Source organism: Mustela putorius, unplaced genomic scaffold (assembly GCF_011764305.1).
Source record: "Mustela putorius furo isolate JIRA1106 unplaced genomic scaffold, ASM1176430v1.1 tig00000095_pilon_pilon_pilon, whole genome shotgun sequence".
Taxonomy (NCBI): Eukaryota; Metazoa; Chordata; class Mammalia; order Carnivora; family Mustelidae; genus Mustela; species Mustela putorius.
The window spans coordinates 38,995,031-39,013,469 of NW_025421280.1; the positions used below are offsets into that span (position 1 = coordinate 38,995,031).

The window sequence follows — 18,439 nt, forward strand, 5'->3', positions numbered from 1 at the left end:
GCACACCCCTCCGCCTCCCCCCCACCGGGGTTTCCTGTTTGTGCAGCACTCGCCCAGCTCCATCTCCTGGGGACTCCCTGGCGGGTGGGAGGAAGTGCCTTCCTCTGCCAGACGCTGGAGCTCCCCGTGGGACCAGGCCAAGCGCCGCTGCCCCCGCTGCCCCCGCCCACCGTGAACATCTGGCTTGGAGGCAGGCGCCTGGAGATCACAGGAGGCCAAGGAGGACTCAGGGTCACAGACGCCCAGTGGTGAGCAGCCTGGGGGGCTGTGAACCTCTTGGAACCATCCGGCCTCCCCAGGCTGGTCCTTCCTACAGGGGTGTCCTCACCCACCGGCTCTTTCTTCCATTCTTCCTTCCTTCCTTTTCATCTCTCCTCCCTCCCCGCCCCCCCCCCCATATGCCACCTCTCTAGTTTCTCTTTCTCTCCGCTTCTTCCCTCCCTTTCTCTTCTTTCTGCAAATATTTACTGAACACCTGTTGTGTACCAGGTCCTATTTGAGGCTCTGAGGACACAATAGTGATCAGGACAGACAAAAGCCTCTGCCCTCAAGGAGGTGACGCTGCATTAGGAAAGAGACACACGTGTGCGGTCACTAAGCAACTAAGCAAATACATATGCAATCACTAACTTCCTCAGAAGGAAATAAAACAGAAGGTGGCCATTGAGAGTGGCTACGGCTGCTTGAGGTCAGATCTCTCTGGGAGGGGAGCATGTGAGGTGAGACTCGGGAGATCCAGAGAGAGAGACAGAGAGAGAGAGAGCACAGTTTGCTGTCCAAATAGCAAGCAAAGCACATGCAAAGGCCCTGAGGCAGGGACTGGACCTGGATCGTTGGAGGAACAGCCAGGAGGCCCATGTGGCTGGAGCAGAAAGAGTGAGGGGGAGACAGGGTGGAGGGGAGGGCAGGGAGGGGAGAGGGGCAGGTCCCACAGGTCCTTAGGGGTCAGGGAAGGACTTTTACCCCCAGGGAGGTGAGAACCCTCACAGCTGTGAGCAGAGGAAGGCAGGACCTGACCCAGGTGCTCACAGGTGCTCTCTGGCTACTTCAGGGAGGACAGAAGCCAGGCGGCCAGGGTGGAGGCGGCCGCTCTGGTCCAGGGGGCAACCGTGGGAGCAGACCAGAGCAGAAGCCGGGCCTCTGCAGCTTCTGAGTCCTTTCTGTTCCCTGGGGCTCTGCTCCCAGCCCTGCCCGAGGCCCTCCCACTTCCCGCCAACATAGACCTCTGTTAAATGTCTCATGGGACTGCAGGGCCCCCCGGGGCCTCTCTTGTGGGGTGAGCACCTCAGGGACCAGACACTGGGAGCTGAGGGTCGTGGGTTCCCACCCCATCTTCCTGGGTGCCCCAGGAAGGCCCTTTAACCTCTCTGAGCCTCAGCTTTCCCATCTACACAATGGATCAACAGTGGCACCTGTCCAGGGCACGGCTGTGGCGAATGAGCCCAGGAAGGTCTGTGAGGTGCCCATGCAGGGCCATGCAGGGCCACGCAGAGCACACGGGGTCCTCCCGCCCACCCTACGCCGTCCGCAGACTCACCCAGTGTGATGGGCTTGCTGTCCTCCTGGTCGGAGCCCATCCCTGCCCGGGGACTGCCGCTCTGCTCCGCGTCTGCAGAGAGAAGGGGAGGAGGTGGTGACACTGCAGGAAACCCCCCCCCAGGGGGAGAGGTGACACCCGTGCTGGGGCCAGGCTGGGTAGTGCCGTGGAAAAGTGGTCCCCGATGTGCCTGGGCCCTGGGATCTCCGCTTGGCCCCTTCCCTTGGCTGCTGCCCACGGGGTCAGGGCGTCCAGAGGGTCCCCTTGGCAGCAGAACCCGTGTGCAGGGCCTGGCTCAGTGGCAGGCTGGAGATCTTCCCCTCCCTGAGCCTGTTTCCTCATCTCTGAAATGAAAGGAGCTCATTTCCTAAGTCGTGAGGGTAACTCACTCACCTGGCCTTCACCCAGGAGGCAGGAGCTATGGTTATGCCCACTTTACAGATGGGGAAACTGAGGGCCAAAGAGATGAGTCCTTGAGCCCTCCAGCCCCTCACCCCTGCTCGGCCTCTGCCTTTGAGGTCCTGGGGGTCCAGCCCTTGGTCTTGGGTTGTCACACAGGGACCCCCAGGAGGGGGCAGAGGGGCTTCCCCTGCAGCTACTCGACCCCCCGCCCACCCCCCTGGCTCGGGGGGCTCCCTCCCACCCTGGCGCCCGCCTCTCCATCTTATCTAAAAATAATCAGGCTCCTTGGCAGACGGGCGAAGCAGACAGACGCTGAGCTCAGCATTATCAGCTCCGGCGAACTAGATGGCAAGCAGCGCCAACCCCCCTCTGCACTCCCTCCACGTCCACCCAGGACCGAGGCAGGGGTTGGGGGGGGGCCCATGGTCAAGCCCAGCCAGACGGAACCCCTGGCCCTACCTAGTCGTCTCTCAGGTCAAAGACCAAGGTGGTGGGAATCACCATCGAAGGCCAAAGAAAGAGAATCAGCCCCTTCCACCTGCTGCATTCCAAAGCCAGACCCAGTTGCTGTGTGACCTCAGGCAAGTTGCTGAACTGTTCTGAGCCTCAGTTCTCTCTTCAAACGGGTGCAAGCACCAAAAGGCGGGAAAGAGAGACTGCCGAGAACTGGCTCCCTGGGGCTGTCCGCATGTTGCTATTATTGTTAGTGTCACGTTTCAATGCCGAACACCCACATTCCCTTAAATCCCTAAGAGAGCCACACATCTGGCGTCATCATTGGACCCATCTTACAGACGAGGAAAACTGAGGTTGAAACAATGAAGGAGCGCCCACTTCTCCCTAAGGAGGTTGATCTGCATTAGTTTGCACGTGCGCCCAGACATCCCCGTGCGGCCATGCCTGATGCATCTGGTTTCTGGGCTCGGACGCTGGGTGCCCATCCCAGCTCCGGGAGCCTCAGCGGCGAGGATGGGGCCCCGCAGCAACCCTGGGGGGCCGTGCTGATGCCTCCCAAAGCAGCCATGAGCCCTCACCTTTGCCCGGTGGCTTTGCACACACTGTGCGTTGAGCACCTCCGGGCTGCCCAGACTGGCGGGGCCCTAAACAGCACCAGAGCGAGGATCCGTGCTTCGGTTTTCCCACCCACGACGGGAACGGTTGAGGGCAGCCACAGTCGTGACCCACTGGGCCGGGCACGGCTGGGCAGCGGCTGAGGGGAGTGTGCCCGGCTCGGCCCCACGCCCTGTGGCTGCTCCCGGGCTGGGCAACCAGTGGCCCCTTGGCGCCGGCCACTCCTGCTTGGACGGCCATGCGGCTGGGCACGGATGACCCCTGCGTTGGGAAGAGCCCAGCCTGGGCAGCCGGCCGTCGGGCTGCGGGCCTCGGGCACAGGACCCTCTTGTGGAACGGACGCCCATGTGGACTCAGCAGGCGGCAGTGCCCGCCTGGCACGCGGGTGCTGTTCCCCGAGGGCTGCCCGCAAGCCAACGCCAGGGAATCAGGGCGCTGGGGCTGGGACTCACCGCTCCCTGAGCCTCACTCTCCTCATCCAGCAAGTGGGCGCAACTCCAGCTCCTCTTTCAGGGCCTGCGCTGAACCAGAGGGTGGTCATGGGGGCAACAGGCTGGCTCACTCGGTGGGGGGCTCACTGTCAGCACCTCAGCAATCGGAAGGGGGCGTCTTATTACCATCAGTGCGATTTTCCCGGTTTATGTCCCTGGCGCTGGTACTTTGCACCCAGGCTACTAGGCTACGGCCGGCTCCAGCTGGGAGCCCTTATCCCGTGCTCATTCACTCTGTGACCTTGACCGCGACCTCTCTGAGCCTCCGCTTCCTCACAGTAAAACGGGGAAGACAGTAAAACCCACGCCTCGGCTTTGTCAGGGTGCCCAGTCAGCTAATAAGACGTGCAAAAGGGTTGGCATGGACTGACATTCAAAAAATGGTGCTTTGGGGAGCGGCCGAAAACAATGGTGTTCTTAATTTTGGTCTCCAAGGGTTCGTTGCTGGCGCGGAGAACGGGGCCCGGGTTTGTGTGTCCATCTTGTATCCCGCAGCCCCGCTGGACACACTCGGTAGTTCTAGGAGATACTATGTTTGTATAGATTTCCTTGGAATTTTCGTAGCTCAGGGCCATCAGGTCCTTGACAAGCACATGCTTTCTCTCTTCCTCCTCCTCTGTATGCCTCCGATTTCCTTTTCTTGGCTTATTGCTCTGGCAGCACAGTACCAAGGGCTGAGAGCAAGGGTGCCTTCTTGCTTCTGATCTGGGGGGGGGGTGGGCGCTCCCTCAGTCTCTCACCACGGAGTGCAAAGGTAGGCATGGCTCTCTGCTGACCCCTTCACTGGGCCACGGGGGTTCTCTTCTCTTCCTAGAGTGCCAGGAGCTTTTTTTTTTCTTTTTTATTTTAATGAAATAAGTGTAGTTTCTAAACAATGATGCTATAATTATATGCTGTCTCGTTAAATTTTTTTAATTTAGTTTTTAGATTGTGCTTCAAGATACATAGCATACACTTTACCATTTAAACCATTTCTAAGGGCCACCCGGGCGGCTCAGTCATTGAGCGTCTGCCTTCAGCTCAGGTCATGATCCCAGGGTCCTGGGATCGAGCCCCGCATCGGGATCCCTGCTCAGTGGGAAGCCTGCTTCTCTCTCTCCCACTCCCCCTGCTTGTGCTCCCTCTCTCGCTGTCTCTCTCTCCCTGTCAAGTAAATGGATAAAATCTTAAAAAAAAAAATTCTAAGTGCACAGCTCAGTGGCATGAAGCACGTTCGTCCCATGCTGTGGCCACGCCCACCCTCCGTCTCCAGAACTTTCCATCCGTCCTCACAAAGCACAGACGCCCCAACCCCCGGCCCAGCCCCCGGCTCCCACCCTCTCCTCTCTGTGCGGACGGGACTCCTCTGGGGACCTCCTGGGAGTGGGGTCCTGTGGGACGGGTCCTTCTGGGTCTGGCCGCTCTCGCTGAGCCCCGTGTCCTCGGGGTCCCTCCGCGTGTGGCAGGGATCAGAATGTCCTTCCTTGGGGCGCCTGGGTGGCTCAGTGGGTTAAGCCGCTGCTGCCTTCGGCTCAGGTCATGATCTCAGGGTCCTGGGATCGAGTCCCGCATCGGGCTCTCTGCTCAGCGGGGAGCCTTGCTTCCTCCTCTCTCTCTGCCTGCCTCTCGCCTACTTGTGATCTCTCTCTGTCAAATAAATAAAATCTTTAAAAAAAAAAAAAAGAATGTCCTTCCTTTTAATGATGCCATCTTAGTTTTAATTACCTCTCCCCTTCAGAATGTTTCTCATCCATCGCCACGTGTGACTTGAAATTCACACCCACCAAACTGAAACTGAGTTAGAACTTCCAGACTTCAGTGGCACGGGTCACCTCTCCATGCTCAACGGCCCACGAGCCTGCCGGTGACCGAACTGGATGGCGCCGAATGTCGCCATCTGCACAGAAAGTTCCACCGGGCTGAGGGCCCCTGGAGGTTTCCATGAAAATTCCAGAGCAAAGGAGCACAGGTAAGCCCTCCTGTCCCATCTCCGCACACAACCGGCCCTAAAACGCAGGTCTGAACAGATGTGCCCTCAGGTCTGAACAGATGTGCCCAGAAAGGACAATGTCGAAAGGACGGCTGGTGTCTGACGCCCCAGGACACCCCAGGCCCCAGGCTAGGAGCTTTCACGAGCCAAGTTTCACTGGGTGAAAAATTTCCGGCACCGTTGGATTCAACCCGCCTGGCCGGTGAGTTTGGTAAACTGAGGCCCACCTCAGAAAGTCTATACCCCAAAGCTGATGTCAAGTTAAAGAAACTGTGTGCCCAGCACTGAGTACCTTTGCTGCTCAGGGCAGTATCTGGGGACATCCCTAGGTCGCCATGACAACGGGGGTGCTCCTGGCACGGAGTTGAGTGGGGCCAGGGATGCTGCTCAGTGCCCCTCCACCCCCAGTGCCCAGGACGCCCCTGCCCCTGCGGAGAACGACCGGCCCAGAGCCAGCAGTGCCAAGAGGGGAGACCCTGGTCTGGAGACACCCATTTTCAGTGGGGGTGAAAGCGCTTTTGGCAGGGGGCGGGGGATGGAGGAGCTAGACAATTTTGCTCTTTTGTGTATAAAGCATGAAAACATGAGTATAAATACGGCACCGGAAGAGATATGTACCTGTGATAGGAAACCTTCACGGGGTGTAGAGATTAAAGGAAAGAATGTCTACAAAGGATCTGCTGGGGCAGCAATGATAAAAAGAGGGGGTACGTTTTCTACCCTAGGGAATTTTTAAAGGACTGTAAAAGGAGAAAGGAGAGTATGTGACCGAAACTGGGTGAGACCTGCCGGGTCGTAAATATTGACCCTCTGGGCCTTTACTGAAAGTCGGCTGACTTCCCGCTGTGTGTCGTCCGGCAAGTTCTTGACATCTCTGAGCATCCTTTCCCTCATGCCTAACCTGGATGTGAACCACATGACACGTATTCCTTTCCTTTTGAAAGGAGCTGATGGCTGGGCACCTCCTGGGGGACACAGCAGTGACCAAGATGGACAAAAGGCCTTGTCCTCGTGGCACTCATGTCCTGAGGGGGGAGCGACAGGCCATGACTAAGTGAGCAAATACGCCAGGAGGAGAACCTCGGGCTGTGCAGAGTGCAAGGGAGGCCAAACCACCGGGAGGGAGAGGGGCTTAGGCCAGAGCTCCTGGGAGGGCTGATAAGGCCACTCTGCATGAAATGGTCCATTCCGGTAGTTAATACTTAGTGAGTCATTTCTTTGACTATACTGGGCCGCCATGTTTCACCTCCACTGACTTATTTAATCAGCAAAACTCCCCCGGGGGGACAACATGGATGGAGCTGGACAGCAGAACAGGGAGGGAGGTAAGTCAGAACAAGGGAAGTATCATAGGATCTCATCCATGTGGAATGGAAGAAATAAACAAGCCAGTGGTGGGGGTGGGGAAGAGAGAGAAAGCAGAAAACGGACTGTGGACTGTAGAGGACGAACAGGTGGTCACCAGAGGGGACGGGGTGGGGGGTGGGGGACACAGGTGACGGGGATTAAGGACTGCACTTATCGGGACGAGCACGGGGTCACGTGTGGACTGCTGACTCACCGTATATTGTATCCCTGAAACGGGTGAACTCACCCAACACGGTACATTAACTAGATCAGAATTAAAATTAAAAACTTATTTTAAAAGTCTACCCTGACTGAAAAAACAACAAACAAACAAACAAAAAAACCCAACTTCCCTGGGAGGAACATTCAATTCTCGTCCCCATTTGCCAGAGAGGGAAACTGAGGCACAAGGTAGCTCGGAAGCAGGCTCCTCGTCGTTTCCCGTGCTGCTGACAAGGTGAGGCCTGGCGGAGGCCCTGTTCCAGGAGTCCCCTCTCTTGTCGATAGTTTGCAGTGATCCTGGGGGTCCGGACCCGGGTCTCTGACCCGTCAGATAAAGCCCCTGGCTGGGGGTCCCCTGGCTCGGCTCAGCAGAGCCCCCAGACCACTGTACAGGCCAGTGGTACCACCTGCCTCGCAGGGTCGGCTCCCCACGTGCCAGACGACCCCCCCCACACGCCAGACATCAGGTGATATGGCTGATACCCAGAGCGGCAGTGGATGGAGTTACTCAGAGAGGGTGAGCAAGTTACCCAAGGCCACACAGCAAGACTGGTTTTATCTCTCTTCTCTTAGAAACACATATATGCAAACATCTTGTTGGGTTTCAGACCACATCCACCACTAGCTTTAAAATGCTGTTCGCTTGTGTTGTGAGTTTCCTCAGGACCTGGTCGACTTCCCACCGCCCTGAGCACACGGTTCCTGTGGTCCACTTCCCACCTGGCCTTCCCACTTGGCCCTCAGTGTTGCTAAGAAGGTCTTCTCCACACGAGGAAAACACAAGGCGTGTCTCCTGTGTGAAAACTGAAGCAGAACATGGCCAGGCAGAGAGAGAGGGGGAAGCAGGCTCCCTGCTGAGCAGAGAGCCTGATGCGGGGCTCGATCCCAGAACCCTGGGATCACGACCTGAGCCGAAGGCAGAGGCTTTAACCCACTGAGCCACCCAGGCGCCCCTTTCCAGAGCTTTTAAAACACACTGGAGGCCCAAGGGAGGGCCGGCAGCTCCCAGGCCAGGCTGGTCTCGGGCACCTCATGGAGGCCAGAGATGCAGTCAGTCCTGGCTGCGGTGTGTGACCTGGCACTAGTCACATCTCCCCACTCTGAGCCTTGGTTTCCCCATCAATGAAGGGAATATTCTCAAAGGGTTGCCTTCCTGCACGGGCACGTGGTGGAAACCTGAGGCACTCTGGAAGAGGAAGGGCCCATCACAGATAAGGGGTTTGGTGACGGTATTTTTCCAAACTCAGAATTTAAGTGAACTGAGTCCTTCCTTTGCCAACCGCCCTCCAGGGCTCCCCTCTCCTGCGCACCCCCGCCCCGTCCCCCAGGCCCTGCAAGACCTCCCCTGTCGCCCACTCTGCTCCAGCCACACGGGCCTCTCTGGCTGGTCTTCCAACATGCCAGGCAGCTACTGTCCCCAGGACCTTTGCACGGGCTGTATCCTCTGCCTGGAACTCTGTTCCTTCAGCATCTACATGGCCAACCCTCTCCCATCATTCTGGGACCTTCCTCAAGGGCCTCCTTCTCCACGACACACGAGGGCACTTCGGCTCCCATAGGAAACACTTAACCACACTCGTGCATGTCGAAGGGACACTCTGGCCACCGACTGCAGTCATATTGCAAGCGAGCCCCTGCGCCGGCCTGGGCCCCGTTCTCCCAACGTCCTGCGTCTGCAGGCGTTCACGTGTGGCCAGAACGTCACCACCTCCTGGAGCTTTTTGCTCAAACAAGCACATGACCGTGGTGACAGTCGAAATGTACACTGGAACCCACTGACGGAGTGTACAAACTGTTCTTTCCTGTCCATGGCTGTGAGCCCAAATTTGGTCTGTCCCAGCCCGGGACAAAGGCGCCGCCGGGCCTCCGGTCCCGCCCTTCCCGCCCCGGGAGCACCCACCCCTTGGCACCAGACAACTCCCTTCAACCTGGTGGGTCCGACTTCCGCCACTCATAACTGGGAGATCAAGGCACAGCCGGACGGTCACCTCACAGACGTTTAGCGATCCCTTACTACTCGCCAGGCGTTGGCAGGGGGTTGGATGGCAGCGCGCCAAGGGAGGGAGAGACAGGCAGGAAGTGAACACACAGAGGAAGATGGAGATAATTTTGCCCGGTTCTACGTTCCAGTGAGGCCAGAAAGCTGCGTGAGGGGACAGAGAGTGGCTCTGGGGGAGACTTTGGACACAGATGTCAGGCGGGGCCTCTAGGAGGGGGCCTCAGCCACGGCGTCCTAGGAGCCAGGCAGAGGCACAGCAAGTGCCAAGGCCCTGGGGCAGGAATAAACCTAGGATGTCTGAGGCCATGTGGCTCCAACATGGTGAGCCCAGGAGAGAGAGCTGGGCTGCGCAGGCCACGTGGCTGCTGTGAGAGGCTCGGGCCCGAATCTCGCGTGCCACGTGGAGTGATGTGACTTCAGCTCTGGTAGGTTTAACAGCACCACCAGCCAGGAGGCCGAGCAGAAGCCGGGAGCTTGGAGTGTGGCAGCGGGAACGTGAGATGGGGCAGCCGCTCCCTCGGAAAGTTAAACACAGAGTCCCCACATGACCCAGCAATTCCACTGCCGCATGTCTACCCCAGAGAGGGAAAAGCAGGGGCTCCCCGGGGATATTCACAGCCCCGTGTGCACGGCAGAGGGACTCATGGCCACCACAGATGGATGTCACGCCAGGGTCCTCAGTGTGTGGACACACACAGCTCGGTCCGTCCCCACACGGGAACACGGCCCAGCCTCAGAAAGGAAGGGACCCCGACCCCTGCCATCACGCAGAGGGACCCTGAGGACACGGGCTTCAGTGAGAGGAGCCAGACCCAGAAGGATCCGTCCCGCAGGACCCCACTCCCGGGAGGGCCCCAGAGGAGTCCCGTCCACACAGACAGAGAGGAGAGGTTGGGAGCCGGGGCTGGGGCGGGGTGGGGAGTCCATGCTTTGTGGGGACAGAGTCTCCGTGTGGGAGGATGGAAGGTACTGGAGCTGGAGGGTGGGGGTGTCAGAGTACTTCCCGCCGCGGAGCTGTGCGCTTAGAGATGGTTAAGGTGGTACACTTTACGTTATATGTTTTTTTTTAGCCACAAGAAAACACACACATTTAAAAAAAAGACTCTGGTGCTGGGCGAATTCTAGACTCTGGGGGGCTGGGAGCCCAGGCAGGTGTCCCGGTGGACGTAAGAGCCCGGCCCAGGGTGATGGCTGAGGACGGACAGACGGGTCATTGTTAATTTGTCCTTGGGACATAGAAGGACAGGACCTGAGGAGACCAGAGCGACACTTCTCTCAAACCTGGCAGGACGCGGGAGAGCCCAGAGTTCCCGCCTGGGCCCCGTGGCGTGTCCGCCCGGCCGGGATGGGCTGCCCGGAGAGCGAGCCGGATTTATGTTCCAACCTTCGCCGGCTTCCAAACGTAGCTGGCTCTGGCGGCTGCCACGTCTGCCTCCTGACACCAGCCAGCAAGAGAGGAAACCAAAGCCAGGCCCTGGAATTCCCAGCTCCCAGGTCTCACCAGCCATTTTTAAACATTAGCCAGCTCAGGTTCAACTTTCTCCGTCCTGGAAGGCCATGCCGCACACACGACCCTGGCCTTTGTCCTCGTCCCGGCTGCCCTGTGCCTTTCCTGCCCCCTCCCCCTCGGGCAGGCTGCAGCCACCTTCCCTGGCCCCGTTCTAAGAGCTCCTTCTCCGAACACCCTCTCCCTTGGCCCCTTGTCCAAGCCTGTGCCCTAGTCCCCAGCACACTGGACGGAGTCAGCTCCAAAGTCCTCCCTCCCTGTGGCCCCCAAGGCCCTGCCCAAACTGCCCTCCCCCCACTGCCCCATCCCCTCCCTGCCCTCCCCTCTTCCTCTCTCCCCTTGCTCATTCTGCTCCAGACACACACACACACCCCTCCCCACAGGTCCTCCAACATGCCAAGCCCGGTGCTGCCCCAGGGCCTTTGCACAGGTTGTGCCAGCTGCCTGGAATGCCTTTCCCATAAATGCCTGCCTGGCTCATTCCCCTCAATTTACTCAAGTCTCTGCTCAAATGTGGTTTATGTGTCCACAGCCCCCGGGCACAGGCTCTGGGCTTGACGTTAGAGAAGTTCAGGAATCCACTTCCTCATGTCCCTCCCAAGAAGTGTGACAACAGACGCCCATGTCCAGTTATGTGACGACCGGCTTCGTGCCCCCGAGCCTCCACCCCCATCCCACACTAGTGTTCGCGTGAATCCCAGCACAAGACGAAACTGTGACCCTTTTATTCAACACACGCACTGAGCACTTACTGTGCACCAGGCGCTGTTCTAGGCTCTGCGGACACAGCAACGAACAAAACAGACCCAAAGTCCTGCCCCACAAGGTTCACGGTCGAGGATTTTGTGGCCAGCATCCATTTGTGGCCAGGGGTCGAGGGGCAGAAGGAGAGCTTCAGGCTAAACTTGGACTTCGCTGGGAGCGTGGCAGCGGGAGCAGAGGCTAGACCGCCCTGGGCTGTAAGGAACTCCAGCCCGAATCCCCGCTCCCCCAGCAGAGCCCCGGGGGGTTTCAGAACACAGACTCCCAAACTCAGACGCGCTGTGTGACCTCCGCAGACGTGCGTTCCCTCTCTGAGCCCTCGCATCTCCCTCCAGAGGATCCAAAACCCCTTCTCCAGGGGCCACTTGGACAAATCGAAGGGAAAAAAAAGCGAGACGCCGGACGTCCAAGGCAATGCTCTCCTCGGCCCCCCGGGGAATCGTCTGGGAAACGCCGACAAGAAGCAGGGGACCTGAGAGGCGACGGAGGGCCCGGCCGGGTGACCTCGGGGACGCTGGTCTCCGCCGGGGCCTCCTGGCCTGGCGCTTCCTGACCCGCGTGTTCCTCGAGTCTGGACCACACTTTCCCTCTTCCTCTCCCGCCGCGGCCGCCTGGGCCCGAGCCAACCTGCTTCGGAGTCACTTTCAAAGAAAAGTTTCTGTTTTCTTCCCACCCAGCCCGGCTCCCCCGCCGCCCGGCCTGCTCCGTGGTCTGGCTCCGGCCCCGCCCGGGCGCCCGTGAACACCGCGGGCCAGTGGGTCAGGGTCACGGCCCTCCACCGCCACCCCCGGCCCCCGCCGCCTCCCCAGCACCAGCCCGAGGCCCTGGGCTGCCCTTGGGGGTGCCGCCCCGTCCCCGGACGCCCCGCGGGAGCTCCAGCCCGGCCGTTTCGGGGCGCCCGGCCTGAGCCCCTGGTGGGGAGGTCCCCGCAGGCCCGAGGGCCCCCCCGGAGGCCTGCAGGCCGGGACTAGTCCCACCCCGGGACGCTTCTGGCCGCCACGCCACCTTATGACATCATTCTCTGGCGGCCATTTTCTCCACTCTCCCTCCCCCGGGTTCCAGATGCTTCTGCCGGCCTCGGCGGCCATTTTGTCCGCGCAGGAGGCGCGGGCTGGCACCGGGCTGGGGCGGGTGGGGCGGCCGGGGGGGGGGCCTCTCGGGGCTCCGAGGGGTTCAGCGCGCGCCCGCCGGGCGGCCCTGGCTGCCACTCGCGCTCCGCACTCCGGGTGGCACCGGGGCCGGGAAAAACAGGTTAAAAATACCCACACGCTTGGCCTCCCCCCCCCCAAGCCCGGTCCCCTCCAATGTCAAATGTGTCAACGCCACCCGGGGAGGGGGCAGACTTAAAATAACTTGCTGTTTACATTTGGAGCAAATTCTTGGCTCCTCCAGCAGCCAAGCCCGGGCCTCCGCCCGCCTCCCTGGCAGGCCCGCCTCGGCGGCCGCTGTGGGGGGACCGGGGGGCGAGCTGGGGGGGGAGCTCGGGGGCCACATGGGCCCGGGCTGAGCACACATGTGCGGGCCCGGGAGGGGATGGCCAGCCCCGGCAACATCTGTGACCGCAGAGTGGACGGCGCCGGCGGGAAACCCAGGGAGCCCCAGGGAACACCCTCTTCCCAAAAATGGATGCCGGGGAGGGGGCCGCCTGGCCAGGCTGGGGGGCATCCGAGGGGCCACGGTCCCTCCCAGCTCACCCCTGCTTCACATGTTTCTTGGGCCGCGCCACACACTCAGCCGGCCCGGGGCACTCAGGAGGCCGGAGGCCAGCAGCCTTGCCAAGGGAGGCGGGCACCGAGGGAGGGCTTCAGAGGGGGGCAGAGTCCTGTTTGGGGGCTGTGTGGCCGCAGGCCAGTGCTGCCCCTCTCTGGGCCTCCCAGGAAAGCACCCTGGCCTTGGAGAGGGGTCAGTAGAATGGGCCCCATCCTCTGTCCCTTCCTGTACAAAGTGAACGTCAGGTGCAAACACCTCAGACCTTGGGCACTCTGTGTCACGGAGGGGCAAACTGAGCGCCAGAGACGGGCAGGGGCTTGGCCCAAATCTCACCACCAGTAAGTGGACAAGCAGATCCGAGCCCAGGGACCCTCGTTCCGGTGGCCACGCTTTAAACCCACTGCCTCGAATGCAGGCAGAGGTTAGAAACTCGAGGGCCCGAGGCCAGAGGGAGAGGCAGTGGGAAGACTCTTTTACTCCCCTGGCCTTCCTGAGACCACCTTTCGGGGAGCCTGGCACACAGTTGGTGCTCAATCAATGCTCGCATGTAGTTGGCACTTGATTGATGCTTGCAGACCAGTGATGACCATTCCAGCAGGGGCCAGCACACAGGAGGTACCCAATACACGCTTGCCGCATGAATGACTGCAATTATCCTGATAGGGCTTGGTATACAGCAGGCACAAACTAAATGCTTGTTACAGGCATCGGAGGACTGCTGGGAAGACTGGGCCAATATTCAGAGGGAAAAGCCAGATTGAGGGCGATACAGATTCCCATCGGTATGACACAAGAGGTTTCTGCCCAGGGCAGAGCATGGGATGTCACCCAAACACTGGCCTGGGTCCTCTGAGGAGCAGCAAAAATCCTCTCTTGAGTAGATCCCCCGACTGCTCAGGTCCTAAATATCAGAGGGGGGAACCTGCAGCTGGAGAAGCTCAAGGAAGTAATTGGAATCTGTCCCGGGGGGCCCAGGAAGGTTTCCTGGGGGGAGGGGGCACTGCAGCTGGGGCTTTGATGCATGAGTAGGAGTTTGCCAGGCACAGAAGGGGCCTCTGGGGAGTGAGACTAGTGTACGAAGAGAATCATCACGACTTCCACGGATTGAGTGCTTATACACCAGGAGCTCCGTACAGAAGGGCTGACGGTGCCTGGGGAGGTCAGGCAGCTAGGCTCGGCGGGAAGGATACAGGCCGCCCTCCGACCTGTGCAGGGAGGCTTCGCTTCACCACCCTGCTGCCTCCCTCAACGTGTCTGCCGGCTCACAGTGGGCAAGACGGTCTTGCGCCAGTGTCTCTACAGAGTGTATGAGGCCAGATCAGCCCCCCGCCCTCTGCCCCAGGGCCAGGCAGGGGCTGAGGCTCCCGGGCACAGGGAGCACACCAGCTCCCCCTCTATCAGCTAGAAAGCCTGAGCTACCTCAGGAGCCTCCAGGAATCTGCTCTCACCTCTTCAGTTGGCACCAAAGGGGAACTGGGTGTGGTGGGGGGCTGTGCTGGCATACCCCCCGTGAGTCGCCCCAACACCCCAGGAGGGTGTTTATGTGGCAGCTGGCCACGTAAACCCTCGCAGCCTCTTCCCTGGGTGGCCAGTGATTCCCATGGAGCCCAGGAGTGTGCCCATTTCATGGATCTGCAAACTGAGGTGCGGTGAGTGGATTGGAGCCAGGGGCTCTTGTTCCCGGGGCATCAGAGCCACACGATGAGATGACCCCCACCCCGTCTTGCCTCAGCTCAGCTATGTGACTCTAGCCTTGCCCCCTCTTTACTCTGGGTCTCAGTTTCCCCAGTTGTCATATAGGGGCTGGGGAGCATATCATTAGCCTCGGCACCTTTTTCTGCTGGAATGTGGCCAGGCACCGTGGGGATTTTGGGTCTATGGTCCCATTTTATTGGAACAAAACAGTGCCTCAGAGAGGGCAAGTCAGGTCAGTTACCCATCTGCTGGCCCATCCCATCTCGGTGACTATGGTGGGTCTCCACTTGCACACCTCCCGTGCCGGCGGGCTCTCTCCCTTCTGGGTCTCCTGACTTATTGCTGCCGGTCACTGGAAAGGCGCCTGCTGTATGCTCCATGCTCACCCACCCCACTTGACAGTTACAGGTCACGACTCCCATTTCGCGGAGAAAGAAACGAGGCACTGAGCCAGGCAGGAGCTGGGCCGAGGTCCCCCACAGTGAGAATGGGGATGAAAATGGGCAAAATGCTACCGTGCAGGGGCTGGGCACCTGGCAGCAGCTCTCCTGACCCCCCAGAACCCCCATGGGCCTCCTAGGATCATATCCAGCCTGTCTGACAGCAGCGCCCGGCTCCAGGAGAGCCCCTGAGCATGTCAGGGGGGCCCGGCCCTCACTTCAGACCTCTCTCTCCTGCATATGCCCAGGCAGGTGCCTGGCCGCAGGCAGGGGGCAGGCACCAGTCTCAGAAGGGCCACGTGATGCAGGTGCCCAACTTGCACGGCCGCGCTGAGCCCAGGCTGACAGCCTAGGGAACCAACGAGCAACAGGGCTCCTGCCTCTGCCTCCATTACCCCTTTCCTGAACCCGTGCAGGGGCCTGGGTCCCTCAACTCTCAGCACCTCTTTCCCACCAGTGTGTGTGCTCCCCACAGTGGCCAGAGGGCGCCTGTGAGCCCTCCAGAGCTCCCACCTCTTTGGGGCAAAAGCCCAAGTCCTCCCAGAGGCCCCCAAGGCCCCGCCCATCATTCCTGCCCCGTCCCCTCCTTCCCCTCCCCTCGCCCTCCTCTCCCCTTCACCCATTCTCCTCCAGCCCAGTGCTGCCCCAGGACCCTTGCACAGGTGGTTCCTCCCACCTGCAGACGGCCCCCTTTCTATTCTGTTGCCTTTATTTTTTTGATAGTCCTCATCACCAACTGACATTTTGTTCTTGTCCTCTGTCTGCTTCTCCTGGTGACTGTGAGCCGCACAAGGGCTGCGGTTCATCTGTCTGGTTCCCTGCGGGGCCCCAGGCCCCAGAGCTGTGCTTGGCCCATCCTGAGCACTGAATCATATTTCCTGACTACCAACTGGCTGAGCGCGGAGCCTGTATGTGCTCCGAGCTGGCCTAGACCTCTCGCAGGTCTTAACTCATTGCTTCCTTGGCAACCCCACGAGGCAAGCGAATTTTACAGGTGGGGAAACTGAGGCTCAGAGACAGACGGCGCTAAGCAACGTCAGAAGCAGAGCAGGCCAAGCCAGGGCTCTGTGTCCCAGCCGCTGACCTGCGGCGGCTGCGAGGGACTGGAGTCGACCGTAAACAACATCAACAGCAGTAATAATAACGAGGGCAAGGGGGCAGCGACGAGCTCGGAATCAGCCCGTTGACGAGGTTCCCCGGTGTGGGCTAATGCAAGAGCCCCGGAGGGGAGACTCAGGGGACACCGGCCCCTTTAAGAGCTTCCCCCTCCCCAGCTGGGCGCTGGCCCGGCCTCCCCTTATGTAAGCAGGCCAGCTGCCCTTGCATAACCTGCTTACATAAGGAAGCAGGGAACAGGCTTGTCCATCCGGCAGCAACCTGTCCCGGGCCGTCTGTGGGGCTGGCCTGGGGCACAGGAGCGCTGAGGCCACCCAGAGTGGCCACCGGGTGCAGCCCCATTCAAGGGCCCCTGGGGACGCCCCGGGCCCGCAGACTCAGCGTCCTCTGTGCGGGCAAGCGAGAGGCTTCTAGTCTGCAGGCAGACGGGGGCCGCTCCCATTGCTCTGAAGGGGAGACTGAGCCCCAGAGAGGGCAAGTGGGCAGCCCCACGCTTCCCAGGCCCGAGCAGAGCACGGAGGTGGCAGACCTGTGGTGAGAGGCAGACGGTGTGGCCCTAGCCAGAGCCTCTGCTTCTGAGTTCCTCCGTGAAACGGGGCTGAAAATGGGAAGATTCTCTGCAGGGCCTGGTATGCAGCTGGTACTCCATAAATGCAGCCTTCAGCTCAGCACGGGACAAACTTTAAAAGCCTTTTAATTCTAGTCACCAGCTTGCCTCTTGAAAGTACACACGGCCACTGGCCTTTCCACCCCGAAGCCACAGGCCAGGAGAGAGGCGAATGCCCGAGCCTCAGGTACCGCAGGACGGCCCCACAGGCTTGCGTTAGAGTGCCGACTGTATACCAGATTCTGGCCCAGGTGCTGTTCTGTCTGCCCAACAAGCCCCGGGGTAGACGCAAGGAGCCCCGGACAGATCGGGAAACTGACTGAGGCTCAGAGAGCCAGGATTCGTCTGAGGTCAACCCAAGCCCCACCATGCACGCACGGTCTCCATCCCCGGGCGGCCCCCCCGCCAGCCCCCGGCCCACCTGTCTGACTACGAGAGCCTGGGGGTGTCTGGGTATGGACCCCCCCCAAGGCTCCCACCCTCACATATCGGTTCTGCCATCTTTGGGAGGGGTGTGGCTTGGGAGTGGAGGCGGCCTCTCTCCTTCCCCTTCTTGCTGGGCACTGGCCCTTTAAGGCAGCTGCTGCCAGGGCTTGTCCCGGGGTTACCCCAAGGGGCGGGTGTGGTCAGGAACAAGGGGCCCATTCAGCTGCTGCTGCCACCTCCGGGCAGCCCACAGGCTGGCCTGGGTGGGAGGCAGGGAGGAGATTGGCAAAGGCAGGGACAGACTCAGTGTGAGCAGAGACAGAGACAGGCACCAGGAGAGAGACAAAGAGAGAGACGAAGAGACAGGGACCCAGAAAGAGACACCCGGCCTCTAGGCTGTGCCTCCTGCCTCCCTGGTTCCCCTGAACTGAGAGTTGGAGGCCGGTCCAACTCCCAACCAGGAGCAGCCCCCAAAGGTGCTCCTTGATCCCACTGAACCTGGTACCCACTCACTAGCATCGAAGTCCTATAAACCCAAGGGGGGGATCCTGGAACATTCTGGGGAGGTCCCTGTCACACCTCAAACAGCCCCTTCCCAGGGGACCATTGTGGGCCTTCAGATCTACCAGAGCTGGGTGTGAGTTCCGACTCAGTCTCTTAGCTATGTGACCTCAGGCCACTGGCTTTCCCTCTCCGGGCCTCAATTTCCCCATCTGTTTTTTTTTTTTTTTTTTAAGATTTTATTTATTTATTTATTAGAGAGAGAGACAGCACAAGTAGGCAGAGAGGCAAACAGGGAGAGAGGGGGAAGCAGGCTCCCCGCTGAGCAGAGAGCCTGATGCGGGGCTCGATCCCAGGACCCTGAGATCATGACCTGAGCCGAAGGCAGAGGCTTAACCCACTGAGCCACCCTGGCGCCCCAATTTCCCCAACTGTTAAATGCTGTTCACGACCATCTCTACCTCGCTGGGATTATGATAAAATGAAACGGAGCTAACAGAACCGAACATCTGCTGAGATCGTAACTTGGTGAGCCCTCGGGCCGCCCACAAGGGCCCTGTACGTGCACTCCGCCGACCAACACACTCGCGTGTGACTCTGCTCCCATCAGATGTCACGCTGCCTTCAACTGAGGACG

At 60.0% G+C, this 18,439-nt stretch overlaps 1 protein-coding gene across 4 annotated transcripts in view; it reads right to left on the bottom strand.

Annotated features, from left to right (window-relative positions):
• Positions 1-18,439, bottom strand: part of NFIC (nuclear factor I C) — a 53,114-nt gene that overhangs the window by 16,803 nt on the left and 17,872 nt on the right. For all 4 annotated transcript variants that reach the window (XM_045086780.1, XM_045086772.1, XM_045086753.1 and 1 more), the window contains exon 3: positions 1,538-1,609. In XM_045086780.1, coding sequence (XP_044942715.1) covers positions 1,538-1,609 — 72 coding nt within the window. The remainder of the gene's footprint in view (positions 1-1,537; positions 1,610-18,439) is intronic.